The sequence below is a fragment of the Sylvia atricapilla genome, chromosome 7 (genome assembly GCF_009819655.1).
Source record: "Sylvia atricapilla isolate bSylAtr1 chromosome 7, bSylAtr1.pri, whole genome shotgun sequence".
NCBI classification, from domain to species: domain Eukaryota; kingdom Metazoa; phylum Chordata; class Aves; order Passeriformes; family Sylviidae; genus Sylvia; species Sylvia atricapilla.
In genome coordinates, this window is record NC_089146.1 from 28,743,741 (window position 1) to 28,767,244 (window position 23,504).

The window sequence follows — 23,504 nt, forward strand, 5'->3', positions numbered from 1 at the left end:
GCAGCCGTGGAGTAGAGCCTGAAAGGGACCCTGTACAAGCCCATCAGGTGGAGTCTGGAGTGGTTTGTGGGGCTGCAGAAAGTGTCGACATTTAAAGAGTCCTGGTTCTGGCTGTGGGATTGGCCTAAAGGGTTTTTGCCTGCACCTGAGTGAGAAGGGAAGTGTGGAGAGTGGCCAGGGTAATACCTGAGCTGAGAAGTCAGTGGAGCATGGGGAGGAGGTGAACTGCAAGATAGTGTGTTGGATTTGACTTAATGTGAACACAGTCAATTCTTAGTTTCAGTCTTGGAAAAGTGACAGTGGCCTCAGCTTTGAGACTCTTTTTGAATCATTGTCATGCTCCAATGTTTGCAAAATACCAAGGCAGGTTTTGTGGCAGCTGTATTCAACAAAGAAGAGTTGGGTTTGGGGTCTGGTTTGTACTCTGGGCAGTGAGCAAGGTGGAACAAGGTGAGCCTATTTGTGCAAAGCAATCCCCTGGTTCTGCTGGAGTTAGTACCAAACCCAGGGAGAATATCTGACAAACCTTTGCACACGGAAGTTTGCAGTGCTGAACTGTCAAGATGAGCTGGTTCAAGTGTTGGATTTGAGCTCTCTGACTAACTGCAAAGCTTGCAATGTGATCCTGGACTCTTTCAAAGCAGTGTGGAAAAAAACCAATGAAGCTGCCTCTGTGTGTGCCCACTCACCTGCTTTCGTGGCTGCTGGCAATGGTAAAGAATACACAGATAAAGGAAAAAAGGAAAAATTAGAATTGCTGCAGTCTTTCCTTAACACAGGATTGCGTTTCGGTGTATATCACCTTATACCTGCCATGAAGAATCGATGTAGATTGCAAATGCTACAACAATGAAAAGAATTAAATACTCTGCTCTTATCAAGCATGTCTTAACACGGGGTTAAAAGCAATGAAATGACTAGAGCTTTGGAAAGTTTTATGTTTCTTGTTCATATCTTTGAGAGAACAGATTTTGGTTTAGGGAAGATTTGTGTAATAGCACTCTGTTTCCTTCAGAGTGGCAATGAAAAGCTCAGCTGCCTGAGCTAAATACCATGCCTGGGACTGCATTTCACACAAGGTCTTCAGGGCCTCAGTGACTACACCAGGAGGCCATACCCATCAGGGATAAAGCAGGCCTGTCTAGGAACTCTGTGCATGTCATGGTTCACTTTGGAAACACTCTTCACTCTTCCTTATCAGCGCTTTCCTGAGGTCATCGTTGTTCTCAGCAGTCAATGCAAAGCAAACCTTTTGAACTGCAGTTCCAGGGGTGCTGCTGGGGCAATATTTCTGGTCATCTGTGAAAGGCAAAACAATGACTTGCTCCAGTGAGATGTGAAAAGTAGGAATGTTTGAGGCTGAAAAAAAAAAAAAAAGCCAGTGAAGAGTTAATTATCTTGCGTTTTTTACATTAGTTCAGCATATAAGCTTTAGATAATGGGTATTTCTCATTGAGCTTTCTCCCACTGAAAGTGGTTTTAGGAGCACAGTGTTCATTTTAAACAAAGTCAGCAGCAATGTACTGAGTCCAATTTTATGTTCCCCAAAGTTTATTTTGGGTTTTTTTTCCAATAATTTCCTTGAATTTCCTTGAATCCATACCTTTCAAAGATTGATAAGGGTCTTATATTTATTCTTTCCCAGAGTTTCTCATCACCAGACAGAACAAGCAATATTGTGGCAGAAGCATGCAATCTCAGAAATGTTTTTTTCTGTAGGGAGATATTTCTCAAACACTAGCTAGGGGTTGTCAATGCTTTATCCAAGGAGACTTAAAAAAAGCCACCAGATTAGTACTCTTAAACTTTTGTGTTGCGTCAGTCACTGAAATGCAAGTGTGGCTTGATATGAAATGTTTAATGAAAGAGAATTTCTAAAACTAAGTGTGCCTCTAGATCCCGTGAGAGATTATTCAACACCGGTCTTGAATAATTCATTGAGTAATTTAGATAATATATGAATAGTAATAATCCTGCATCTGAGTGAAGACTTATTTCATGTCCTTTTATAGAAGACAGGTGCTGACTGAAGCAAACAGAACTTGATTGGATGTGGCCTCAGATTAAGCTGTAGTTTCAAAATCTCCAGTTATTTTTGTTCCTCCTTCCTCTGTGCAGCTCTAATGTGGAGGCAGAGACCCTGTGATCACCAAGAATGTGAAAACAGACGGAGTGGGGCAGAAACCATAACGCCTGAGGAGAGAAATATCGGTGTAATATTTGCACCTAAATTTTGCTTTAGCCAATGTGCCGAAGCCAATATTAAATTTAGCCTTCAGAGCTTCCATTCTGGCCCTTTTAAAAGTTGAGGGACTGTGTGTGGAACATTTGAGGATAAATTTCAGTTCTTTACATCTGCAAATGGCATTTATCCATAAAACAAGCGCTGAAAAAAATTTCTGAAGACATAGCAAACTGTAGGTGAGCCTATTAATATACATGAAAGCACAAATAAAAGAGGAACTGTCAGGACTAAGCTAAGCTTTCAAGTAGAGCAAATTCCCCCTTGGTCTTGACCCACCAGTTAAAGGGTTTGCTCCCTTCTGCTGCCTGTAAATGGCAAATGTAACTGCAGCAGTATCTGACCTGTCACAGTCACATCTCCTTTCACTTCCCCCAGTGAAGTGACAAGTCAGGATCTCTCTTGCAGTTTTTGAAAGGTGTGTTGGGGTTTCTTTGCACTGTATTCTGTATCCACTGCTGTACTGTGTTATCCAGAGGATTCCAAGGCATCCCTAGCCATTCGTCTGAAATACCCATAATTCTGATTGGATTCGTCTGTAAGTAATAGGGCAAATGCAGGAATTAACCTGTAAAGGCCCAGGTGGCAGCAGAGCATCTCAGTCTGATGGAGGTGTGGGCAGGAGGGGTGACCCTGCAGCATGAAAGGTGATTGCCAGCCCTTCTCAGGAGAGCCATTGAAGTGCCCTGTCCTCCCCTGCCCCTCCCAGGCGTGTCAGGTCGCAGTGTCACCACACAAGAAAGGATGGTGCCCCTGCCCAAACTTGGTGCCGGGCTCAGGAGCCGCAGGTTTTCGGCTAGCAGAGGAGATGGGTGCTGCACACCCTTCCCTCAGCCCTCAGTGCCCGGGTTTGCTCCTCAGAGCACGCAGAATGACAGAATGCGCAGTTTTGCTCTTTGCCTGCCTCAAAGCTCAGTCCCAGCCCTGCTCTGTGCCTTGCTGCAGGGACTCTGCCGTGTCCAACAACAAGACCCCCCACAACAGCTCCATCAGCCACATCGAATCCGTCCTTCAGCAGCTCGACGAGGCCCAGGTACAGATGGAAGAGCTCTTCCATGAGAGGAAGATTAAGCTAGACATTTTCCTTCAGCTGCGGATCTTTGAGCAGTACACCATTGAGGTAAGGACTGGCGGTGTGACCTGGGGGCAGGGGGAGCTGGGGGAGAGAGGACAGAGAACACAACACACCCTGCGAGGGCTCGTCCTGAGCTCTTGGACTCTGCTCAGCTCTCTGCTGAGGGGAGAGACTGCTGTGCTTTAATCCAGACTGCTGGACCTAAAGCAGCCTTTGGGATAAACTGCCACAAATAAGGGCAGGAGTGTTTCCCACTGAGATTCCAGACTCTGCTTTGCAGAGAAGCTTTGTGAGATCCCTGTTACCGCTCTCTGTTGACATGAGTCACTCAGAGATTTGAAAGTTCTGTGTCACTTGTTAGTGAGCTTTGTCTCTTCAGATGCAAACACGTACATGCCTGTCTTTAAACCACAGAGTGAAAAAACATGTTATGCATTAAAGGAAGGGATGTTTAAAAGGTGAGCTTTTTAGACACTGCAGTGGGTTTATTTAAAAAGGACAAAAAAGCCAAAAGAAAAATTAAAGGGACATTTTTATGTCCTCATCCAAAAAAAGGTCTTTCAGTTTTGTTTTGTACTTTTGTTTTGGAATCAAAAGCACTGGATGGAAAATTCATCAGAATATTGGGGCATTCTTGGACTGATAAATTTTGAAGAGATTCCAGCCAGTCTCAGTAATTACTTTCTGTAGTTCTGATAGGAGATGAAATAAGAACAAAATGTACATTGTACACAAAGTCTGTGAGACTGGTGTCAGTGCTTGTGTCCTCTGTGGGGTGTGTTCCTCCTGCTGTATCCCCCTGGTGCTTGTCCAGTTCAGGGAGCACCTGTAAGTGTTTGAGGATGATACATTCCTCAAGTTATTGTTTGTAAATCTGGAGGTAGTCTCAAGGTGGGTAAGTAATGGGAGGTTTAGAATGCTGTGGTACATTTTGTGTTTAAGACGTTGCATGATGAATTGTTGCGGAATAAAAGGCAGGAAGCAGGAGTCCAGTTTCCTAAAAGGTGTCCTGTTCTGGAGCTGAATGCCAGACACTGAATCAGTGAGGAGTATCTGAGATTTTCTGTCGGGACTGCACAGTGAGGTATTTCACTGCAGTCTGTCCTGCAGTGCTTGTTAATGATGTAAATTAGAATAGTCTCATTTACTTACCAGTTATGGGCAGCCTGCTTGCTATTGAGAAGCTGCATTCTTTTTATTTGTGTATAAATATAAAAATCTATCTCTTTCATGTCAGATACTGCTCTTTCAGCAAAGTATCTTATCTCCAATATTTAAATAGAATATACTTTTTATACATGTTGGTGTGGCAGATGCTGAATAATTGAGAGTTTTACTCGAAAGATGTAAATGGATGTGATTGCTGTGCTTGAACATACCTGTAAATAGCACCTGTGTTTTCAAAAAATGAAATTATAAAAAAAAAAGAGACAACCAGTATGTGTTTCTGAAACACCCAAATGTGTTTGTAGACAGTGTGTGGTAAACCCACATGAGTTATTCATTAGAGTTATTCACTGCAGATTCAAGGTCTGAACCTATAATTGTGCTGATTTAGGGAAAAATCTTTAAAAAAAATAAAGCAAATCACTGATTCCAGATCCTTTTTTATTTTTGTAGATAGTCTTTCAATCAGAGTGTCACTACCAGACTTTACTGTACTGATGGGGCAACTGAGGCATCAGGAGAGGATGTAACTTAGATTATTCCCCTCACATGGGATACCAATATGGAAATACCTTGTGGATACCTTTGATTTGTTTCTGCATAGATCCTACTTCTGTATATTCACAGAATGGACTGTCTGTTGTGATACATTAAGATATTTAAAATTGGAAATGTGCTTCAGAGTCTTCTAAAATCAGATTAGCAAGAAAGGATTTTAAAGAAAATCACCACTTAGTTGTCACTGTAGATTTGCTATTTTTTATCATATGAACATCTGAATTCCCTCTGCAAGATTAATATTACAGGGAAATCTGAGAGTGTGTTTCATAGAGAGTCTATCGGCAGATGCTTTTATTTAGAAAGCTCCCTCTCTCAGAAAAATATTTTTTGTTTTAGAATAATTATGACAATTTCTACTGAAAACACAGTGAAAAACCTATCCAGGTCAATATCATAAATTCTCTGAGTACAGTTAGTGCTTAAATAAGAAAGGCAGTTTGATGGGTAATAAAACAAAGGCAGTTTGGAATAAAATGTTAAATAACACATGTATGCTATGCGTTTCAAACAACAGCTGAATTGGCTCAAATTGACACGGTAATGGTGCTCAGAAAGTAGATTGCAGTCAGTTGCCTCAGCTGTATAATGAAGATTCCAAGTCAGTAGGAAACTGTTACAAGAATTAACAGAATTATCTCATGCCATTGTTGAGAAACAAAAGATTTTTTTTCATCACTATAATTTAAAAGCATGTAGTATTTCTGATGGTTGACTATTCCAAGCTATTGAGGGAAAAAGATGATGACATTTAAAACAGGAAATTAAGTGTTTCTTTCTGCTAAAGACAAGTAGCTTGGGCTATGACTGGAAATGTATTTAGGTTTTAATTTTCCATAATAGCCTAGATCCCACGTAGATTAAGAATTGTGAAATAATGCATACCAGTATGATTGATTGTCAAACGAATTTCTCCTTTTCTAGTCTAGATAAGCCCCCTTCCATCTGTCCAAAGAGCAGTGCCATATTGAACACGTCCTTAGTGAAAGACCTCTACCTGCTGCAGCTGTGTTAATCCTTCCTGGACTCACACAAACTGCCTGCAAAATGTGGGTGCTCCTCCTCCTCCTCTCCAACATCTTTCTCCTCATTGCAGCTTCTGCCTTGTCGAGCACAGAGTTTCTCACTTTCCCCCCTCAGTGTGTGTTCTTGGGTCTGCTGGTTCTTCTGCTCCACGAATCCCTTGACATGAGGACCCTTCCCTGGCAGCTCTGGTCAGAGGAAGGTTTGATCTCTCTGGTGGAAGCTGGAGGGGTGCAGTTGTGGGAGCCCATCTGCTTCCAACAGCTTTAGGGAAGGCTGTACATTAGAGCTCAGCCTCAGAAAACAGTTCAATCTCGTGTTGTCTCTTTCCTTACAGTTTAGGTAATGAACATTTTCAATTCTGTAATTTTCCCTGCTGCTCTCTCTCTGTCCTTTCTAATTAATAACTCAAACAAAGTATTAGGATTTTTTGAAAATTCACAAATGGCAAATGAGTGATTTGCCTTGTTGTTTTGTTTAGGAAATGTCTGTCTTTTGTTCTTTGGAACCTACCCTGCCTTGACTGTTCTCACCAAATATTGAAATATGTGCCACTGATCACATAACCCCTTCTCTGGCACTCCTTCCTAAAGTGCTAATCTATTTTGTAGCCCTCCTGGTTTTTGAGCTTTTCTATAACCTTTGCATCCTAACAGAGGTTTGGAGTCCAGACAAACTTTAGGATTAATAATTGCTGCACAATCAACACTTATTTCCAACTATTTAGGCATTATAGATCTTGTACTTCAGTGAAATCTGCCAACTATTGTTGTATTTTGTCTTCAGGAAAAATCCTTTCCTTTAAGAGAAGCCACCTGCCTATTTCTGTGGCAGGGCAGACCAGCTGTGTTCATTTAGGTTTTTTAAGGACTTCTAAGCCTCACAGGCAGCTTTTGTGTTGCACTGGAGTCATGGCAGGTTTGGCAGATATGAATTTGGGTTACAAATGCACAGGCTCATAGCACGGGCTGCCTGTTCTCTCTTGCCTTAATCTCATTTTATTGACTGATATTTACACTCTGGGTTCTTGGGGTAAATGATGCAATCCAAACTATGGCAACACCTGAAAACAGACATAACAGAAACGTGAGAGACCCTGGCTGTCCCTATGGGAGGCTGCTCTGCCCTAAGTTTTAACACCACAAAATGACAGCCCATCCTTTATTTAGGAAACTCTAACTCTGATGCCTGATACATTTTATTCCTTTACCAAGCTGCTGCAGGTTTCAAAACAAGACAGTGGGATTATATGGTTGGTCTTTCTATGTGATACAGCCTTCAGCTGGGTTTGTGCAGCCAGCCAGGTAACTCAGGGAATTTCATGGCATGTGAATGTGGGAGCTGCTCCTCTGCGAGGGAATCGGGAGCGAGGCTGGAGGGGTGAGGGCTGGCAGACAGCAGCAGCAGTGCTGGCACCGTGCTGAGTGTGTTATACACACAGAGCACTGTCTTGCTCCAGAGTTATGTCCTCAGGAAGATCTGTCAAGTCTACTTTGTCTCTTGCTTCAGAAATAGTAATTTCAAGGCTTACCAACCGTTATTTGAGTGAATGCAAATGTACAGCGCAGTGCTGAGTAGATGTATAAGAACCAAATGGTAAAATGCATTGAGTTGCAACCCCTAAAAAATTACTGCCATGCAGACTCTTTCCACATATTTTTCTCTTTAAGCTTTTGTAGAGGGATTATCAAATTCACCTGTAGGCCTCTACAGAATGAATTCTATGACATAGAATAGGAATGATCTCAGCCAGTACATGTCCAGCAACATTTGTTGGTTACCTCAAAAAAAGCTTCCTTCTCCCTTTCCCAGAAGTGTCCAGCTCCTTCCCTTGCATGTATTGTTTCTTTTCCTACAGTGTGAAATGCTAGGCAGAACCTGTGTTCTGTAGTCTTAGAGTGATGTGATTCCTACACCAAGACAGTTCTGGGAGGGATTAAGGGGGTTCCCACTGCACAGTATAAATTGGATCTTCTAAGCTGTTTGTTATATTTGAAAAAACCCCCATGATCACTAAAATCTTAACCTGCTGGATATCTAATTTTCCCCCATTCAATTTATTTGGCTTCATTTCACCTGCTAATTAAATTTTTCAGCCTTGATTTCTCTTGCTGCTTCTTCTGGCTGTTCACAACAATCCCTGAGCATGAGTTTAGGAGGAAACAGGAGCCAGCTTTCACAGCAGCTCATTTCACTCTTGTTTACAACTCATTTGAGCATTCCATTCCAGGTTTATAACACAAGCAGAACCTTTCAAGAACATTAGCTACCTTGCATGAAGGTACAAGATGTTTTGTAGCCCCCTCAATGACTAAGACCTGACATTCAGGTATGAACTTCTTTATTAGAAATAAGTCTTAGAGAGATTTTGAGATAGACTTGAAGGAAATTTCAACCTTTTCTATTTGTAAGTTGGGATCATGTAATGTTTCATGCTTAGAGAGCTTTTGTTTCTCTTTTCCATCTGTACTGAGTTTTCCAACTGCATGTCACTTCATTTTAAGGAAAGGAATGCTCTAAGCTGTTCTGGGAGCTGTGTTTTGGAGTTGAATTCCATTGTTGCTCCAGATATTTTTTGGGATTCAAAGGAGTCAAAAGCACCGGAGCAGAATCATCACTGTGACAGTCCTTTCACACTTCAGTGGCTCAGGTCCCAACTAAGCCAGTGTGGCATCACTGTCTGTTGTCAAAAAAATGGGGAGACAGTGTTGTCATTCTGCACGGCATCAGCCAAGGCCTGAGAAGGGGGAACAGCAAACTTTCTGCTTATACGATCTGTAGAAGTGACAGTTCCATTTACTCTTTCCTGTCTTAGTCTGCTCCTAGACCCACTTATACTGCTGCATCCAGTCCTCTGCTCCTTCAGCCTCCTCTCAATGCTGTTAGCCTCAGCTTTCTTGGTGCCCATCCTCTGGTGAGTGCCTTAGAGATCTGGTCTCACCAACTCTAATATAATTCCTCTCTTCCTGCATCACAGATATTCCTTCTACATCCAGGAGTTGCAATTTTTTTTTAATTCCTTCCTGGATCAAATCTTACATCTCATCCATCCTCACTGTTAATCCCAGCTGTATGGCTGTCACTTTTTTTTCTCTTGAAATGAGGTAGATCTTGCCTTTTCAGTACAGATCTGCTCTGTGCCTGTGTGACTGTTTTCCTGTCCTGGCTCACCCCCATGCTCCACCCACTCTTCTCACCTTTGCTTCTCTTCCTACTTGCACCATCATTTTTGTTCCAACCTGCCTCCTACATTTGCTTATTCTTCATGGGCATCTTTACTCCTTTTCAGATCCCTCTCAAACCCACTCTCTTTGTGTTGATAGCTTGTGCTCCCAGGATAGAGCTTTCTTCCCTCCTCCTCATATGCCCTTCCTCAGCCCATACTTGAGAATATCAGCTCCTATGTGATTCATTCTCCATATAGCATTTATCTTCTTTCACTTGATTCCCCACTTCCCTCTCCACCTCCTTCAGCTGGCAAACATAATTTTCTGGCTGTCATTAAACAACATGAAACAACTTTAGATGTTGAACACTGATTTAAGGCCAAGCAAGCAGCTTTCAATGCTCAGAAGCACCATTTTGTAGAAAATCTCATCATCAGCAGCATAAAAAAATATACTTAAGGATTTAGGTAAGAAGTTATTGGAGATGTACAATTGCCTGCACAGCAGCTGCTGCAGCTCTGGCAGGCTCTTTGGCCTAATTCACAAGCAAGCTGCCAATGTGGGCATGAGGTGCCTGGACTGCTCCTGTTATCATATTACTGCTGCTGCTTTTCACCTGTCTACTTCTTCTCTACAGCTCTCATTTTTCTCCAGGGCTGAGGAACATGTCCCTCTCCATTTGGTCATGTCTGCTGCTGGTGTTGCAAGATGACAAATCCAGGAGGCAGCAAATGCAGCATGTTGCAGCAGCTGGAATTTGAATATATTAAGTTGCTGCTTCAGGAGGATTCCTGCCTAAAGACTACATGGTCTAGGCTGTGGTCACTGTGTCTGCACAGAAAACAGACCTAGCTACCTTAGTCTGTATATCCATGATTGCTCTGTGATGGTCTCATGGAGCTCACACAAACCCAGCATTAACTCACGTGCTTCCTCCATTCTCTGATAAGGATATCTCATATCTCACTTCATGGTGGAGTGGGTTCGCTGCCAGCATCACTTCTCCTCCCGTTATGATGGCAGCAGGAGCATCTGTTTCAGGCGCAGAACGACAAAATGTGCTTCCTAGGCTCATTGGAATCAGCAGCTTTGTCATGTCTTGTCAGTTCTCCTGGGTTGTTTGACCTTCCTTTAGGAACAGGGAGCTGTTTCTTGGCCACTGACCTCATACAATCCACAAAAAAAGAGGATACTCCTTCCAAGGAGCTGGCTGAAGTGTGGCTGACAATGAGTCATGTGCAGCTTTCCTTGGAACAGTGTGGGAAGCAGGGGATAATGCTCTGCTTGTGCTGGTGTAGACCTTGACTGCTGCTGTCACAGCCCTTCTTGCTTTAGTACAATTACTTTCTCAAGCCACAGCAGAACAGAGCAGAGCTCAGGTCTTCACTAGAGCAGGGCTTCCCTTCTCTCACTGCATGTGAAGGTGGCTGAGGTCTATTTAGAATCACTAACACTGGTAAGTAAAGTGAATAAAAGAAGAAGTGCTGTCAGTACTTCCCACCAAAAAAAAGCCTAGCAAATGAACAGGGTAAACTGAACAGCCATTCTTCTTTGTCAAAAGGGAATAAAATAAGTTCATGGCCAAGTGACCCTCATTAATGAGAGAATTCCTGGCAGAGGCCCAGTGCAGTTGGGTCTTGCCACAGCTTAGGGGGCAGGACACTTCTGTTTGATGCAGTCCAAATTTTATCAGAGATATCAAGGCCTGACTAATCTGTGAAAGCATCCATTTTTTAGACTTGAAAAACATATGGCTGTAGTTAACAGAGCTGCCTAATTACATCTTCTTCCTCAAGAAAAAGAAATCCTTTTCCCTATACCCAAATCAAATCAGTAAATTCAGACTGGCACAATTTCTAAATGGTCCTGTTTGAAGTACAGAAAATGCTGCGATTTTGAGGCATTGTCTGTACAGACAGAAGAGGAAATGTCTTAATGAGATATGCAAAGCAGCATGGTCTCTGGAATAGGGCTTGAGAAAGGATTGAGATTCAGGAAACCTGGGTTGTGATCACAGCACTGCTATTGCTTCTTGCCTTAGTGTGCTTTAGATTCCCTGCTAGCCATCTGTTTGTTACTCAGAGCAATGTACCCAGCCTTCCTGTACCTGATGAATTTGGTGTTGTTCCACCTCTTGCTGTGGCTGACTCCTTCCTCTCTTCTCCTGACCCAGCACAAGGGATGGTGGTCACTCCTTCATCACCCTTCACTCAAAGGCTGCTTCCCTCCTTCCTCCTTCTCTCCACTGGTGGCCTTGCTCTTGGCCTGGCAGAGCTGGCACTCACTCTGGCACCTTTGTTGCTGCTGGACATGTCTGGCTGTCCAGAGCTGTTCAGGTGCAGGCTTAGCCTCTGTTCCTGGCCCTGACAGTGTGCATGGAGCACCATGGGCTGCCCTTGCATGCTGCATTGTTTATCAGCTTGTCTCCTCTCTGCCTGTACCATCCTTTCCTCTTCAGCTGGAACACTGATTGGATCTGGGGAGTGGATGACAGAGAAAACCCCCTTTTAGCTCCATTGTCCACAAGGGGCAGGTCCATGTTCAGGTGCAGCTCCTTCTGTGTGTGGAGCCTGATGGAATCTTGTTTGCAGCCATGAGATTGGGCTGCACTGGTTGCCTGGGAGCCATCCATCTCCTGAGTGTTTGCAGATTCCTTCTCTGCTGCAGATCTGTCTTGGACACTCACACCTGAGGGGCAAAACCCAATACGGTCAGGAAGAGCCTTTTCCCAGTGCTGGAATGGAAATTACTGTAGATTTACCAATAAAAGCAATAGTGGTCAGTGTCCCTTCTGCAGCCAAGTGGAGAAGTTGCCAAGAGAAAATTCTTCTGATTCACTTACGCCACGTGCTCTTCCATTAGAAAGAGCAGAAAGGACTTTACATTGAACTTTGTGTGACTGTCATGACTGTAGGAACCTGCCCTCACTCTGAATAAATTCTGTTGTTTGTAGCTGGAAATGAGGTCAAGATCACCTCAGTTCTGATTACTGTTAGCTGAGCATCTGTCCCTAAATGTAAATGTATCTAGTAGAACTCCTCTCCACCACCAACTTAGGACATTTTTCCATAACTGTTAAATCTACCAATAAGTCTCCACAGCCCAGGGCCTCCTGCTGTGATATGTGAATGAATCAGAGGCTGCTGGAATCAGGAATGAGGGCAAAGACAGTGTAGAGATAGCTATTATTTAAAGGTAATTGAGTGGAATGGGCAAAGGAACTAGCTGAAGAAAAATAGAAACCCCTCAGGATACCCACACTCTGCCTTCTACTCTGCAGCTGAGTCCCAGGTTCTTCATTGAGTAAGTCTGCTTTTCTGCTTCTCTCAAAAAAGAGCCTAAAACATGCACTTTTTCCTTCTAGTGCAAAACTCTGTGCTCCTGTCCATTCTAATATGAGAAAGGCTGAGAACTGGTCCATTTGCAGATTCCCCTTCCTAAGCCTGTGTTGTATATAATGATGTTTTCTGGAAAGGAAAGCTGAACAGAAAATTTTGAATCTTGGTTCCTTAGGAAGTTAAACATCTCAGGCCCTGAAGAGCACTTCCAGTGAAAAGCAGAGAACTTTTCACAGTATCATAATGTGCACAAGTGGGAATGTAGATACCTACTTTTAGCTCTCCTGAATCTAGCTATGAGGAATTGACCTATTAATCAGAATTGAGGCATTTATTTAATGATTTTCAATCCTCCTAAGACTGGAATTCTGTATGACTTAATTCCCATCTCCTTTGTCCCCCCTCCCTCATTCATTGTCGCTAGCACATTCCCTCTTTTTTGCCTGCAGCAGCAGACCCTAGGTTGAGGTGAGACTGGGCTGCTTAGGTAGAGACTAGATCTTGCTTTAATTGCACAGGCTACTGTGCTACAGTTGAGAAAGATGTAAAATGCAGAAGGTACAATAAATGGACTGCTAAAATCATCAGCCTGTGTGCCACAATTAAGAAGCTGAGAAAACAAAGATTTTGCATGTTTCCAGGAGTTACTGGCAGGTCTTTGGTTACAGCCAGGTACCATTTATGAATCTGTAGATGATTCACCTAAACCTCGAGTGTCATATTTCTGTGTTGTGCATTACATCTGTGATATGTAACGTATAAAGTGTTGCAAAATGGTTTTAGAAACATTCAGGCCATTTTGGGATTGTGTGGTTGCAGGGTGTTTTGTAATTCTGGAAGCATTATTTTTTTCATTTAGTTGAAATATATTCAGAAACATTTGTTCTACCATCAATGAGAATGTCGTGGGTATTCTCTTCCAGAGTCATATGGGATATGTAAGGGAAAAGGAAGGTGACAGTTTTTGTTGGACTGATAATCTTTTCACGGATCCTCACCTAAGGAAAATGTGAATTATCACCACTGAATGGGCAAGATCTGGAGTTTGAAGGTTTCTGGGTCAGAGTCAGAAGTATTTTCTGATCCAAACATTGTTTGAGAGTAAGATATTTCATTCATCCTGAGTGTCTGTCTTCTGCCCATGAAGGTTACAGCAGAGTTGGATGCTTGGAATGAAGATCTGCTGAGGCAAATGAACGATTTCAATACTGAGGATCTCACTCTGGCTGAGCAGCGATTGCAGCGCCACACTGAGCGGAAACTGGCCATGAACAACATGACCTTTGAGGTCATCCAGCAAGGGCAAGACTTGCACCAATACATCATGGAGGTCCAGGCTTCAGGTGAGAAGAACAATTTGATCTCCCTCTTACTTGGGAGAAAAAAAAAAAAAAAAAAAAAAAAAAAACCAACAACAACAAAAAACCCCCCACAAAAACAACAAAACACCACAAAAACACCCCACCAAAAAAACCCAACAAAAACAAACAAACAAAAAACCACAAAAAAATCCCCCAACCAAATCAAAACAGGAAAAAGCCCAAACCCCCAAAATGTACCGCAATACATATCAAATAGGCTTTTCACATGAGTATAGGCAATACCTGTCTCTCCACTCCCAGAACTGTTCCACAGGTTTTGAGAGTTTTGATTCAGGATTTTATGTAAAAACCTGCTGTTTCTTCTAGACTGAAACTTATTGAGGAAATGAATCTGACTTTCAAGTTTCATTCAGAAAGTTTCCCAGCTGCAGGATGGAGTGTGTGATTGACTCCAAATTGGATGGAGAGGGGAGGGCAGGACAAGCTCCTTGTCCTTCCTTGCTCCAGCTCAGAAACAAGCGCTGCATAGTCATGAGCTACAGATCTTTGAGCTGGGCATCCATACCTCCAGGTCTGGATGAAGTCTGGCTGTTCTAGACTCCTAAGCCTGTTAATCTTACTGCAAATAAGTGAGAGTCAAACTGACCAGATGGGCTGGCTTCATGCTCTGCAGATTCAAGTACCTTTTCCGTGTTCCCCATTTCAGGGTGCAGACATGCCCAAGGGAAAGAGAGAGTAAGGGGAGAAGGAATCTACTTATCCAAGAGTCCTCTGGGAACGAATCCAAGTATAAGAGCCTTGAAACCAGTCATGAAATGGAACTCTTGTTTTCAGCTAGTTCTGCTTGGAATTGTTTTGTGTAAAAAGGGAATATGGTAAACCTTACTGGAATTCTCCTTTTCAGAGTGCACTGAAAGGTAGCAACTTGGGTGTGAAAAAGCCCTTTGAGATGTGATCTTGCTCTTAAATGAAAGCCTTGAATCATTTTGATAGGGAGTCTGTCGGATTTTACTCTGCTTCTCAGCATAAGAGAATTTGTAATACATCCTAAGAGTCAAAGTTTTTGTATTCTTGAATTTACATCTGGAAAAGGAATATCATAATTCACATTAATCACTGCATAAAGCCCAGAAGTGAATGTTACTTGTCTATTACTTTAACCTTCTAAAATGTTTGGAAAGAGTGCAAAGCAAGAGCAGTTCCTGTTCTTTCCCTTGTTTGAAATAAAAAGGATTTTATGGTATTATTCTCTGGCAAACATTTTACCTCTAGGCACCTACCTTCAAAACAATCTGGCAGTATCCAGGCTGATTTGGCAGGCTGCACTCTACAGAGGCTTGAGCACTGCTTCAAGAGGATGTTGTAAACTAGATAATTTGGTGCATTCTGCGAGCCATGTGTGTGAGCCTCTCTGAGATCTGCCCACATGATGCCTGGCCCTGTGCTTCAGCCTCCCTTTCAGCTTTCTGAGTTAGAAAACTCGTCCTAAGACATTGGTTTAAATGTTTGTGCTCTTCGGTCTGTTCGTTTTTTCGTCCTGAAGGAATCCGTGGGAGGTAAAGGATATGATCCAGAACAGAGCACAGTCAGGAGCCCCAATGACTGATTTTTAGGAAATAATAAATAAATAAATTCTGTGTTTGTCAAGAAGTTAGAAACAACTTTTGGATTCCTGACAAAAGGTTAGGAACTCAATGAATTGTAAAATGTTTTTGTAAGATTCTCTAAGATGACTTTCTGTGAAGCCTACCCAATAAAAATCCACTGCTCCCAAAAGCAGGGAAACAGAAATCTCATGGGGATGTAGGGTAACTGTAGTTAATCAAAGGTAATGGCCATGTCTGCTATGCACGGAATGCTAAATGCTGGGAGCATGGAAAAATAAGGGAGAAGGATAGTACTTGGGAGCCTATTGCTTCTTACTTCAATAAAGAACAGTTATAATTCATAAAAAAGTGATTTAATTTTACTCCCTCTTCCTGAATCCTTTATCATAGCCATTCAGTGCATAGGGTAGGGGATGATTGTTCTTAACTGCCAGAGCTGAAAACTTGCAGGGGTTCTGGGAAATCAGCTGCTATTGCTGCCTCCTATTGTACACTGTCACCACTGCTGCAATCAAAACTCAGCTGTAGCCACGGAAGATAAAGCCAGAAAAAAAGGTGATTTTCCAGAGCCATTCTACCTAACCAGCCACCCTTAATTAACCAAGTTTCTTCCCTTCCTTATAACTCTCTTTGAGCTTTATTCTTTTCAACATGCCACACAGGAAACTGACTGCGTTTTGATCACTCTGTCCTTTGTCTTGGAGGTCTTTAAGCCAGCAAGTCTGTCAGATAAAATTACATCCAGGTGCTGCCATTGATGATGTCTTTTTCATTTGGAAGTCTTGAGGAGATAGAAAAAGAAGGTTTTAGACATTCAGCCGTGATTTTTACATGTCTGATGCAGAATTGGAGCACTGGCCCTTAGCAGGCTGTGGAGTGTGTGGAAATCCCTGTGAACATTCTTACGGTGGTACAATAAATCCTGTGGTTCTGTGATGCTCCAGGTCAGGCTCTGTGGATATTGAGGGCATCCATACACAATCAGGCATCTCTGCAAGCCCAGTATTTCCAAAATTCCATCCAGCTCAGGGTTATGTTCCTGTGATTCCTTCCAATACTCCAGCATATGTGAGTGAGCCTGGATTAGACTGTTTTCTCCATCAGAATAATTATTTTTTTAAGAAATGCTTGGTTTTGTTAAGGAATAGGTAAATCTGGAAGTCAGGTTGCATTTCCTGAAATTTTGCAGTACTTGCAAATCCTCACTAAAATCTGTGTCAATCAGGAAACTTATTTGTATGTAGAGAATATTATAGTAATATTCTCAACAAGACTAGAATTTTTAATTAGCCAGCCTTTTTAGTTTCAAGGAACCTATCTGCTATTTTTCCTGTTTGATTTTGGTTCTACTGCTGATAGCAAAACTAAATATGAGGGTAAATACGCTCAGAAATGTTTATTGATTTTTTTGGATGCCTTATTCAATATGTTGAAAGAGTCTGGTGTTTCCAAAAGTGACAATTTGGACATTTCTGAGAAATCCATTTCCCACAGGAAGTGTAGGATAATTATTCAGGAGTGATTCAGCACTTGGGCCCAAGCTGTGGTGATGATGTGCTCAGGTAATTTATTAGCATATGCACCTTAGTCTGAGTCTAGGCATTGACAGTTACACTCCAGTAGCTGGTTAGTTGATGGTGCAAATTTATTTGATTAATTAAGGCCATTTGCATTGTCAATGTCATTGTCATAATGAGTCCCCAGCTGGGCATCTCCTATGGTTTACAGAGCTCCTTTTTATATCTTAGACAAATTGTTTTTAAGTCAAACCTGAAATACATTGTAGAGCTGAAGTCAGGAACATTTTCTCAGTCCCTGCCAGTTATGTGTAAAATTCCAAGTCCTTTCACTTCCTGGTCATCAATCTGACATTGTTCACCTCTTTTCCAAGTGTTGCATTGCTTAAAAGGGAAGGGGAAATTATTTAATTTGCTTTGTGATGTCCTTTATAGTTAATTAGAATTGTAGTTTATATTGCAAAGAAGAGAATATTAACTCTGCTATCACAGGCTCTTAATATTTCAGCATAAAGCAGGTTTAAAGCAGTTTCAGAAAAGTTTTTTACAGGTTAAAAAGCAATGCCTCTTCCCTAGACTGAGGTATTATCACACATTGGTGTAATATCTCACATTGCAAACAGCCCAGGTGTCGCTAATGTGTGTTTTGTAGGATGCCAGATAGTGTGGCTCAGTACTCTTTCCTGTAGGATTTTTTCAACATGTTTTCAATTCAATATTCGCTTGACTTCTGCCGCACTGTTTGAGGCAGTAGAAGAAAATGGCAACCAAGTTCATTTTATCAGAAAGTCAGCTGTGCTTTTCTAGCTGTCAAAACACAATGTAAAAATAATCTGTATGAAATTATCCGGGAAACAAGGCTTTCTGTTTTGCCAACCAATACTGGAGAAGAAAAAGCGCTTCTCCCCGCGCGTTGCTGGCACCGCAGAATAAATCTGCGTGACATGTGACAAGCAGGAAAGGGCAGATCATTCATCATGGGGAGCACACAGGGCCCTTGGATAGCATCCCAGGCAGTTCCCTGGTTGCTGCTGATGAGTTAGCACCATCAGAGCTGCAGCAGCTGAGCGTGCGGGAGGGAAAGCTGTGCCTTTAATATCCGAGAGGTGTGGTGAAGTCAAGCATGCAAAAAGCCATCATGTCCTCAGGATACAGAACCATATGCAGGCTAATTGCAGCAACAAGGCCTGGTGTCTGGCAATTGAAAAGAACTTCACTCCCAAGAATAGAAACATATATTAAATTTCCAGTTTTAAATGGGAAGCCAGGGGCCATTCCACTTTATTTGGTAATGAAGGAACTGTTTTGTTTTGGCTGGGAAAGGGAATAAGCCAATAATTTGCATTCCCGTGTGCTTTTTTCTGATAAAACCAGAAACCAGGAAAAAGGGATAGGGTTAGTAATAAGGTCATATTTATTTTGTGTGCTGTCCTGTGTAGATACTGCTGAATGAAAGTCATGGGCCTCTGAGGAGGATAAAGAGGGAGGTAAAGACAACTTTCTAAATGGTTTTCAAAAATAGCGTCCAAGACTTTTTTTCAGCAGCTTCTAATTAACACATTTCTTTTTTAATACTGTATTATTCCATGCAACCAAATGGCTTTGGAGGAAGTGCAGTGTTTTCTCAGCATTACTGCAATCACATTATTTTTGTTTTAGGTTCCTTATCCTTCCTGCTTTGAGGCTAATGGCAAAATTCCAGTAGACCTTCATAAGGGAAGAGTCAGGTCTTTATTAGTTTGCAGTCCCAGGGAGTGCAGGAACATGGGATGACATCATGTTTCCTCCAGGCCAAACCTTCCAGTTGCACTGGTAGCAAAGCCAGAGTCACAATCACGTCGGTGTCACCCAGAGAGAAGGTGTGAAGCTCTGCACTCTACTTCATGTAATCACTACACACAAGGCTCACAGTGTCAGAAAAACAGTCAGGAGGCAGGAAGGGCCTCTGTTTCAGTCTCATGATCAAGCCAGGGCCATGAAATCAGACCAGACTTTTGAGGGGTTAGCAAGTCCATGTAGGATGCAAGGGAGGGGGCTGTGGTACTAAGATACCCTTTCTGTTTGCTGTGTGGGAATTGGACAAAAGTCAGTCTGTGGAATGATTCTGGATGAACTAAAGTCTGACTTAAACTAATTCATTGTTAATGAGCCTCTACAAGCATCTGGATGGAAAAAAGTTTTCTCTATAGAGTTCCCTGCACTTGTAGCACTACTGTAGATCTGATGCCTGGAGCTTACTTCCTGTATTTCACTTTTCTATTTGCTTCCTTATCTATTTTCTCTTCTTTTTTTTCAACATGCATTTCTAAAGTATAAGTTTATCAATTACCCTAAAAAAGGGAGGATTTTTCTGTCTTTTTTTAAAATTTGATGTTCATGCAAGTTTTTGAGCAAGACTCTGTTTAAGTCAGTCCAACTGGCCAGATGCTGGTGAATCAGATGAGCAATGACTACCAGAGAAACACCACTTTGTAGAAAAATGTGGTGATGAAGATTAGGGAGCTGGGAAAGCCAAATATTATATGTGAGAAAGTCAAGTGAGAAAGAATTACTCAGAGAGCTGTAAATCAATGTGATAGGTGGCAAAAAATTTGAAGTTTACAGTTATGCAAAATTGAAATTTCAAGTAAGTGCAATGATATCTCTCTCTCTCTGCATGTTACAGGAATTGAGCTGATCTGTGAAAAAGACATTGATCTTGCAACACAGGTTCAAGAACTGCTGGAATTCCTTCATGAGAAACAGCACGAGCTGGAGCTTAATGCTGACCAAACTCACAAGAGGTTAGAGCAGTGCCTACAGCTCCGGCACCTCCAGGCTGAGGTCAAGCAGGTGAGAGTTTTGAACCACACGTGAGGGGCTTGAGGGGGTTTTCAGCCACATCCACACTGCTGAGCCAGTGTCTGCCAAGGGCCAAACCTTTAGGTGGGCAGCCTAAATCCCCTTTCCTTAACAGCACTTGATTTGCTGACAGGTTACAGAATGGCCCTTTGCTAAGAAGAAGAGGCTCTGCTCTCCCAAGTGTGCATGTGTTTGGCTTCATGAGTGGTTATGGGAATTCTGCACAGAGCTGACCATGTCGCTTCTCAGCTGGAGAAACAGCCTCAGTTCCAAGTGTTCTGGGAATGGAATTATTTGATTTGTGACCCAGACTTAAGCTGAGGTGGAGAACAGGCGCAAAGCAAAGGAAACTGAGGTGTGAGGCATTGTGTATGACATTAGGGTAGTTTGACCTTTTCATTTATTGCTGTACATCCATTGTCTTGCAGGAATATTTAACATCTTCTGGTGATTTAAAAATTCCTGTCAGTAATCTCTAGATCCCAGGACTTGCTTAGACATCTTAGTCTTATTACATTGCCTTTCTTTCAGATTTCATCCTGAAAGCACAGGCAAAGTCATGATCTGCCTCCCTTGGTTTTCCCTAGTATTTAATTTGGATGCCCCATGTTTCTATGTTTTCCTTTGCTGCACAGGATAACATTACACTTCCTGCTTCCTAGCACATAGGTGGCCTCACACTCTAGTGGATGTCTGTCTTTTAATGGAATGGTCTTGATTTCATCAGGAAAACCAAGAACGTTTTTCCAGAAATAGCTGAAAAATAATAGATTAGGAAAAAACAAATATATTGCGTGTCTCTGAAATAATTTTCCATTTTACCTATACAAATAGGTGGGTTGGGGGGTGGTGTTGGGAGGAGTGTCCAAATACTATAAGGTGTTCATGAAAGATATCTGCTCATTTGTTTACTTACACACATACACACACTCTCTGAATGCTCAGTACATATGATCATAAATACTCTCTTTTGAAGGCAGAATACCTGAGTGATGCTTTGTCTGAATTGCTTTATCATTGCCAGCAAAAAAAAAAATATCCTTCACACTCAGAAAACTGGCAGCACTAACAGCAGTGCATGCATTTTCTTTCAAAGTCTGCTTCGATGTGAAAATTTTGCCAATCTACCTAAAAGTAGCATAGAACTCTCCTGATTTTTATTTTTAAAATATGGTCATTTTGCATTTGTGATTATCAAAGACCAGCTCCTCACAAAATTCTGGAGCTCTGTAGACTGCTTGGCTTTCTTCTGAAAAGAAAAAAAAAAAAAAACAAACAAACCACCAAACCAAGCCAAACCCAGAAACACTTTGTGATACTTATGCTCACCATCTTAACATGATTATGAAGTATATGCTTTTTTGTTCTCCAGTTTCATGAAGTTTCTCATACACAGCTTAGCTAAGTTGGAGGTGTATGTGGTGGATTTGTGATGAAGCAGAGCCGTTTTAAGTTACGACAGAAAGCAGAGAGGGGTTACATGTGTAGCAGAAAGGCTAAAGATGCCTGTTGCCCACTTTCCTGGGATGAAGTGCAGTCAGCCCTGTGGCTGCTCCTGCAGCCTTTCAGTGGCAGTGCAGCACTTTCTGCAGGTACCTGATGTTATTTGCTTTATTATCAAATATCTGCTGGTCCTTAACTGTTTTACAACTAAAATCTACCCAAAGGAAGTGGTTATAGGACTGAGCTAATGCTTACTGTGAGAGAACAGCTGCCTTGAATTATTATTTCTTTAACAGAGCTTGGGACCATCAGAGCCTTTGTTATTATGTGACCTCTCAGCAAACCAGTGGTGAAAAAACATTTTATTTGTTCAGCTGAATACTAAGCTCCTCTTTGCTTGTTAACCTATAAATTACCACAGCTACAGTCTCCCTTAGAAAGAAGCAAGTTAAAATATTTTTGTGCCCTATCTATTTGGTTTCCTGTAGATGAGTCATAGTCCCAACCATTTAGTGAAATTGGGAAATGTATTGATTTTGGCTTGTAGTTCACCTCCAGTCTGGTCCAGGTTTCCTTCACCCTCAGTTTCGTGCATCTGAGATGATGGATGATCTCATTACCAAATTGCTCTTTCTCTTGTGAATGAGTTGAGATGTGGTTGTTGCAAGACACCTCCTGTAGCTGTGTTAAGTTCTGCTGACAGAGTAAAATTGGTCAGAGCTGCTACATGTACATGTGTTTGCATTTTGATATAATAGCTCATGGAAATAAAAAGTCTTTTAACTGTCTCTATCTATTTAAGTTTCATTTACCAGAGATTTCTGCTTTATATCACATGCACCGAGGGTTTGAATGCCAAGACAATGAATTGAAGTTTGGGGCCATTAAAGTGGAACAATTCCAAATGAGATGTTCTGTGAACTGCTTTAGAGCGGAAATAGTAAAGATCAGTAATTCACAAGGTCTTTGTTATTTAGAAAAATCCTGCACAAGCCTGATTTTCCCTCATTTGGATCCTACTCATTTCTGACAGAAACTGTAAGGCTTGGACTGCTTACATAAAAGTAATAGCAGAATAGATTTGTGAAGATCAGTTTAAAAAAACAAACTCTAATGCTGTGCCTGGAGCTGTTTGGCTTCCCTATTCCCTTAATTTATCTTTGTATGGTTTGGGCTTTTTTTTTTTTTCCTAAGTGTCGAACTTGACCTAATTTGCTCCAAGATATCCTCAAGGTGTCCCACTATGCTTGCTTTCCAGGTTGTTTTGAAGTATATTTAATCCTTTTGATGTGCTTGTTATCCATCTATTTTTGCTGTTTGGCATTAGATTTGCTTCAAAATATATGTGCCCAAGGGATGACGAGAAGTAGTCATTTGAGAGACACTGAATATATTTGTTTTTTCCTAATCTAAAGTCAAATAGCTCCTGGAAAACTGATGCAGTTTTAAACATGGTTAAAATTACCAGGAGCTGTCATTGATGGTTGTGTCTGTGTTAGTAAAAGCTTCTGAAGAAAGCTGCAAAGGGTCTGGAAGTGTAAAAGATTCACTTAGATTGTTTTGTCTTCTAAACTTAAAAATCTTTTCTTATCTGACTGGACAGGTATCCATAGCAAGGCCTTGAGTCTTTTTCAGAAACATGAAGGGAAGCATTCTGACTAAACTGAGCAGTAGACAAAAGCACTGCACGGTACAGAGCTCTCACTTCTGATGGATGGCTGCACAAGGGGTGCCTCAATCTTTATTTTTCCTGTAGAGTCTGACTCTGTGCCCAGAGAAGATGGCAGAGTTCCAGGGAAGAAATTAGGAGTTTTAGAAGAATTTGGCACTATTATTTAATTACAGAGAATCCCTGTACAGGAGTGTAGCCTCTCTAAAGCAAATTGGAGTCAAAGGTGGGAGTTGTTTCAGAGTTGTGGTGGCTGCCTTGTTAAACAACCCATGCCTTGCAGTAAAACTGTTCTCCAGTGACAAGTGGCTTTTATATAAGATCCCATAAAAGTGTTTCTGCTTCTCTGTTATAAAAAAAATTGTTAGGATGTATAACAAAGTCTTTGAAGATTTATTTAACTTCAGAATTGCTTAATCACTGCTTCTACAAAGCTGATAAAATCTGAAATTTGTAGGAAAGGTCTGTTTAAAGCTATCTTTTAGGATTGGCCTGTCTGCACGTTGCTAAATAATGGTGAACCTATGAATACAGG

The 23,504-nt window shown here is 41.6% G+C and overlaps 1 protein-coding gene across 1 annotated transcript in view; it reads left to right on the plus strand.

The window, feature by feature from the left end:
- KALRN (kalirin RhoGEF kinase) overlaps positions 1-23,504 on the plus strand; it is a 432,237-nt gene that overhangs the window by 254,271 nt on the left and 154,462 nt on the right. Inside the window, exons 13-15 of the mRNA XM_066323074.1 lie at positions 3,188-3,362; positions 13,718-13,913; positions 19,682-19,848. Coding sequence (XP_066179171.1) covers positions 3,188-3,362; positions 13,718-13,913; positions 19,682-19,848 — 538 coding nt within the window. The remainder of the gene's footprint in view (positions 1-3,187; positions 3,363-13,717; positions 13,914-19,681; positions 19,849-23,504) is intronic.